The 6,931-nt window shown below is 40.9% G+C and overlaps 1 protein-coding gene across 6 annotated transcripts in view; it reads right to left on the reverse strand.

Annotated features, from left to right (window-relative positions):
• The window catches only part of DPP4 (dipeptidyl peptidase 4), a 39,199-nt gene extending 33,041 nt beyond the window's left edge, over positions 1-6,158 (reverse strand). For 5 of the 6 annotated variants that reach the window (XR_014585735.1, XR_014585736.1, XM_083840824.1 and 2 more), the window contains exons 1-2: positions 6,028-6,158; positions 5,843-5,927 (exon numbers count right to left, since the gene is read on the reverse strand). Coding sequence is in view for 4 of the 6 variants with exons in the window: in XM_083840824.1 (XP_083696950.1) it covers positions 5,843-5,927; positions 6,028-6,033 (91 nt within the window). In the remaining 2 variants the exon portion in view is untranslated. Of the gene's footprint in view, positions 1-452; positions 777-5,842; positions 5,928-6,027 lie in introns of those variants that run through there. The other variant, XM_083840825.1, reaches the window with a different exon arrangement.
• Positions 6,159-6,931: the final 773 nt, after the last annotated feature.

Raw genomic sequence — 6,931 nt, forward strand, 5'->3', positions numbered from 1 at the left:
GATTATGAACAAGTGTGTATTTGATATTCATGCACAGTTGTCTAGTTGGGAATATCACTTCTCTCCTTCCTAATTGAGTAAGTGTCATTTTCAATTAGAAGGGCTTCAGAAAGCAACAAAATTCTCTCTTGGAAAAGGAGGAGCAATTTAAGACAGGTGGCTGATGAACAGGTTTAGGGATTTTTCCAAACTGCTGAATGTTTTTCTCCCCTGGTGACATACATATTTTGCTGAGGTCTCATTACTAAAAATCAGGCCACCATTAAAATTTGTTGGCTGTGTACAAAATTAAAATTTCATTTTCTGTCAACACCTTCCACATAGTAACTGAATATGAAAACATACGCCAAGCTGTAAGGGTATAGTCAAAAAGTTCTACTTGGAGTATTTTCTTAATTTGCAAGATAGACCACCACCAGTATATTCTTACTTAACCACATTATGCCACTGACCATATATTGCATTCTGCTGCATTTCGATTCTTTTAGTTTAGACTCTATTTGAAAAAAAAATAAAGTGTCAAATAGGCTTATTTTGACAAAATGAAGTACCTGTTGACATTCAAAAACTTATTAGTGGCAATTAAAGATTGGATACAGGTCAATATATGTTCATATTTTAGCAAAATGGCTTCTTTCACTCCAGTTCCTCAAAGTCTGTGAAAGCTGAATTTTCTTGCTATTTTTCTTTCTTGTCTAACTCATATGGAGGCTATTTTCTAAATTCCAAGCAACTGGCTTTTTATATCTACCCTATTCTCCCCCCTTGCACCCCCCCGCCCCCCAAAGAACACATACATATTTATCACTGTCATAATGATATACTGGAAATAGTTACCTCAAAATACCTCTGTCACAACAGCAAAAACATAAGGTTTATTTTTTATTTTTGAAACCATTTCACTTTTTCTCACTAGAAAGATTGAGTTGGTTTCTGTAGGTATAAGGGGTTAAGGAAGGAGTTAAGGAAATACAGTTAACTACTATATAAAGTTCGTGGTGCAACACAGCACCATACCCAAAATGAAAGCTGTTAAAAATTACTTTTGGTGAATGTATTGTTTATTCCCCTGTGTCAAGACACATTTTTTAAATTTCTATATGCCATGCAATAGAGCAAGAAATCATGTAACCGGCTTAAAACAGAGATAAAACTGTAAAAGTAATAATACTGGAAACTTTACTACACGTTCAGTACAACCAAGAAAGACTCGAAGAACCACACGGGAAAGATGAGTAACAAGCACGACACTCAACAACAGTGAGAAACAAAGGGATAGAGAAATGATACAAAACAGAGAAGGTGAGAAAGTATCAGAATTTTTAAGTGACAGCAGAACAAAGGCTAGAACGATCTGAAATCTAAGAATGTAGTTTAGAAGCAGCATGAGAGATGCAAGAAGAGAAACCTGATGCAGGACTCCCAAGAGAAAACCAACCTGTCAACACAGTGACACCAACCTAGGGCAGTTCCCCAGGTGTCACTGAGGCTGTGGAGATTGTCCCAGAGAGAGGTAATCAATAGGTCTGGTATCCCTCTCAAATTTGCCCCATCTCATGCAAACTAAGGAAATAAAAATAGCAGAAGTATTCTAGAGATAGCAACTAACTGCTGGTAAATTTGTTTATATGCATTACTCAACTTTCAAATTAGGGTAGATAAGAGAGTTAAATAACAGCTAGAGAAGTCAAGGTCATATAGCAGGAAAACATGTCCACCTTCCTTCAGAGGACAGAAGGATTTCAGATGGAATTGAGCAAGCAATTGTCTCTCTCTCAAAACAACATTCAGACTAAGAGGATCCTGTAATGCTATGCAAGGTGCATGAATAAACGGGGAAAAGAGAACAGCTACAACAATCAGATTCAAAATAAAAGACTGTTTGGTCAGACAAATCTACAGTATGCTCACAACCTGCTGGCTTATTAACCTACTGTATCTCCCTAACAACTTTGGAGAGAATTTCAGTCATGACTTTGACTGAAGTCATTTGAAGCTATGTTACTGGAATTAACTTCTGCTTACTGTTTATATAATGCTTCCCTAAAAACACACAAACTCAAGATTCTTGTCTAAACCTTATTTTTTGAATCTAGACTGAAAAAGATTCCACTTCAAAAATCTATTTCTAACCCATAGGTTAAAATTCATTTACCCATTTTCCAGCTTTCTCCCTGAACACCTTTAAAACTAAGGCCTTTCACAAATCATGGTAATACAAGACTCCTTATTCCCAATTCCCAAGAAAACTGGGACAGATCACAGCTACCAGATTAATTCAACTTGTGGCACAGGTCTTCAAATATGAATCGTGTATCAGCCAGACATCTCTGTATTTTTAAACATCCATTTCAGTTGCAAGCAGGGTGTTGACATAGGCAATAGATACTCCTCCACACCATCCAGTCACAAATCTGCTTAGCACAGGACAAATTGCAGATAGGATAAACAGGGTAAGACTGTTGATATGTGACCATCCCCAAAAGAACAATAAGAGCTATTTGAAGGCTTCGATTTCCTCTTCATCTCAGTTATACATTAAACTAGCTGTGAGGAAGATCTGCAACCTCATCTCTCTCAAGTCCTTGAACCGAGAAGCTGTCTCAGCAGTCCCAACATTCTTCAAATCCAGGATGACAAGAACAACTCATTGGACTTCTGCTGCCAGTAACCCTTATCTCTATGTATACTTTTTTCCAGGCACTAGTGAAAACTAGCTCACTAGTCGGATTTCAAACTCATGAAGTTTCTCCTCTCACACACCTCAAAGTCATTAACTTTCCCAGAACCTGTTACGCTTTTCCAACCTCTTCTAGGCACATTTTCTCTCAACAGAGCACAGCAGCCCATGCACAGTATCACCTATTAGAGTGATAAGCCTTCTCATTTAGTCAATATCTCACTCTCAGAGTTAGATGTCTGGGTGAAGGAAACTGATTTGTGACCAGATAGTTGTACAGGTCTGTATACTATTTGTGTTGTTGGTAACTTTCTCGTGGCAGCAGAATGATACTAGATATGACACTGTCTCCTTTCTGCTCTCAGCATCGTCTACTCTTCCTCTCACTCTCGGCTTTTCCTGAGCAGCTGGCCACCAGGACCACTGCTAGAGAAGAGGTAATGGTGTATGGCCACTGGATGTTTTGAACTGCCTTTTGTATGAAAAGGTAGAGTAAGAAAAAGGAAGTGTAAGTAAATAGAGAAATGAGTCATGAGCAGACAGGCCAGATGTTTTAAGAAAATATTCATGCCTTAAGGGTAACCAGTTGCTACAGTAGTCACCTCTTGAAGAGCTCCTCAAGGCATAACAACGCCTTCACCAACAGACTTCAAATATGACTGACTCCTGGAGCTACTTCAAGATTAAAGTGTACGATGCAAGCAGTCCTATATTTGATTAAATATAAAAATAAGGTGGCAAAATAAGCAGCAGGGTATAAAGAAAAAGTATGGAATTTTGTACAGTCACAGTTCTGGCTGAAGACTCTCAAGATAAATACTGTAGGGCTGCTGTTCCCTAATCAAAGCTAGGGAACATTTTTGCAAATATAAGTATGAAGTACTTATATTATTAGTCCATGCTAAATGGCTTCAAGAGAAGAAACAAAAGTAACACATTTCATTTCACTAGCCTATCATCCAGCCAACAAGTCAGAACACCTCTGGAGTGTCAAAATTTCATAACCTTTCAAAACACTGGAGCCCATTTATCAAACTAATTTTGTGCTGCATGACTAATAAGCTTATGAAATTAAAGTACATGGAGGAGTATGGCAAGGGGAAGCCCAAAGGTAAGAAATCTAAACTCAAAATACCTATGTATATCAATAATCATTTTCATTCCAGCACAATGCTTGAACCATTAGGATGAAATAAAGATTTGACTGCAATTACAATTCCTTTTATCAGAGCACACTGATTTCACACAGTCACAGTCATGTAAGCTGCTACTCCTCCTTCCAGCTTTGCCACCTGTAATTTTGTACTCTGGCCAGTTCCTGTACTGACCCAGAAGACATCCTCACCTGACTTGCGCATCCGAAGTTCATGCATAGGAACAGTGTAATCAATCTAAGTTCTCTAACATATGAAGAGCTAATTATAAGTGTACCATCTGTACACTCTCAGCTAACAGAAAACACTGGTTTAGCACCTTTTAGTCAAAAATTCAAAGTTCCTGAACTTGCAGTAGCTACAGTTATTATTCAGATGTTACAACTGACCTGATTTGGGAAAAGTCAGAACTTCAAGTTTACAAACTGGCACCTCTCCATCTCTGTCCTTATTTCATCCAAATGGACCTACTGAATTACCTACGTGTGCTAGATAATTTCCCACTCATTAATTTCAGCCATGAGTAATAAGACTAACATATTGCCCTACTCTTTTACAATACACAAAGTGGCACAAGCCAAGGTTGACGGTATGGTAGGATTCTGTATTTCATACAAAAGAGGTGCTTCTTTAATTTTTTTAACTATAGAACTCAAAGACCAATTCTAAATTGCTGCCACTTCTATAGCAAAAGAATTCCCATGCTACAGCCTATGAAAGAAGACCCCATTTGATTTTCAGTAAGACAGAGCATTGGCATTAAGGTAGGCTAGTAGTAACCCTTCAGCAGAGTAAAGGCCTGTACACTGAATTCTTTGGCTAGGCACTATGTAAGGATGCACACATGCATCTGATAAAGTATTAAGATCCTTTCTGTTATGATTTCCAGCTTCTTAAAATATCTTCTGTCACCTCAGAAATCTGCTTTTTTAGATTAATGGCAAAAAGCACCCAAAAACTGGAAGAAAGGAGAGTCTGCATCCACTGATGCAATTTTTAGCCCAGAAGATAAATAAGCCAGATATCTGGACTCTGAAAATCTAGTTACTAATGACTATGATATTATTAATATCAGAGATGAATCGCCAAAGATTTAAATGTAAACTATGCCATATGAACAGTACAGTGACACAAATTTTGCTTCTTTAATTGACATAAAAATAAACACCAGAACTTTCTATGCACGTAAGCAATTGCTATGTTTGTTTCTGAACAAACAAAAAAGATCAACATACATATCTTCATACTTTTTAGAATCAACCTAACAAACTTAAGACTACTAAAGGTCTGGTCTAGAAAATACTTCTGAAAGTTTGCAGTGCTGAATTCTACATATTATAACAGCTCAGCTGTTAATCATGAGAACATAACGAGAGTCATTAACCTGCAGCTTGGCCATACCAGGTGGGAGCAATGTATCATTGGATGAAGATTTAATGCTGTTTTACATTAACATCAGAGCTACAATGTCAACCTGGAAAGTACAAACTGATCAGAGTCCAAAAACACATTCCAAATCTACTCCTACTTTTTTTTGACCTCTGTAACAGCATTGTATAATTTCATTCAATAAATGTTAACAAATAAAAAGTTGTGCAAATGAAGCAAATCAGAAGGAGTATAATCTTATCTCTTCAACACACCTTAGAGGACTTAACAGTTGGCATTTTACTGCTGGTTCTACAGCTTTCAACCGCGCTAGGAAAAAAGTGCTGAAACTCGTAATACTTGTAACTAGCATTTTCTAAGTTTACACGGGAATTAAGCGTCTTTTTAATTTCTCCCCCAAGCCCCCCTCAGGCGAGACACCTTCTTGAAGTAACTCCCAGTTTCAAAGGACTCAGGAGCGTCAGCCCTACCAACGCCCAAGTACAAACTTTCAGCAAAACTCCAACCGCGAAGCCCGCCCCCGCGCGGGGGCTGAGCCCCCCCAAGGCCGGCAGAGACCGAGCCCCGGCAGTTTCGGGGACCCGTTCGTCCCTCCCTCCCAGCCCGGCGGCGGACTTACTGCCGGTGAGCAGAGCCACGGGCACAGCGATGACCGTGATGACAACGGCAACCCCCAGGAGCCCCAGCAGCCACTTCAGGAGGGTCTGCAAGGAGAAGTCCCATCAGGCGGCGGCCGCGAAGGGCCCGCGACCTGTGCCACCCGCCCCGAGCAGGAGTGCCCGGGCCCCCCTCTCCCGGACCCACCTTCATGGTGCGATGGAGCGGCGCTGTGAGGCGGCGGGCGGGGCCGGGCGGCTGCTCTGGGCTCAGGGGGCGAGGCGAGGCGAGGGGAGGGGAGGCGAGCAAAGGGCCTGCCTTGGGGCCCTGCGAAGCTGCCGCCGGCCGCGGCACCGGGCTCGGAGCAAGGCTGGGCGCCTGGGTGACGGGGGCCGGGGGTGGCTGCCGCTTGCAGGAAGCGAGCAGCGGCAGGCGCTGGGGGCTGAGCGAGATCACGTTTTTCCTGCTGGCTCCGTAGCTTCGCGGGGCTTCTCTGAGCTGTGGTTTCGCCTTCGGTTCAAACGCTGTGAGCGGGGTAACAAAGCTGTACGTTGGAGAGGAAGGACCCTTGACACCGAAAGGATTTCTGTAGGAAAGCAGATAATGCCCGAACGGAGGTCCCAGAAGTGAATTGTCTTCAAAAGCCAACGGCAAAGCTCTTAATGACTTAATAACACCAGCATTTCAGGTTTTTACTCTTTGAACTTCTTCTCTGACAATCGAGTTCTGGAAAGACTGATAAAAATGCAGTTAAAAAAGGGTTTATATTACACTCTTTAGTACTGGTTCTTGTCATAAAAGGTAGATCGTTTTGTAAGTCTGCAAAATGGAAGTTTAAATTAAGAACAGAAGACAAAGTTTGCAACATAGTATCTAACATGGTGGAAATTCACAGCTTGCTTATCGCTAATTTTGTTGTACAGATGAGCCCACAGTGGACTGTTAAAAAGTAAAATTATAGCGAAGTGGCAGTCTTTCACGTTACATTTCAAACTAATATCCCCTGTATGCTGTGAGATAGTTTCAGAAGTCTTACCGGTCCATTTGAATATTCAGTACCTAGCTAGTACACTGTACCATTATGTGCCTGACTCACGTCATTAACAAAACA

This window comes from Anser anser, assembly GCF_964211835.1.
Source record: "Anser anser genome assembly, chromosome: 6".
Lineage (NCBI taxonomy): Eukaryota > Metazoa > Chordata > Aves > Anseriformes > Anatidae > Anser > Anser anser.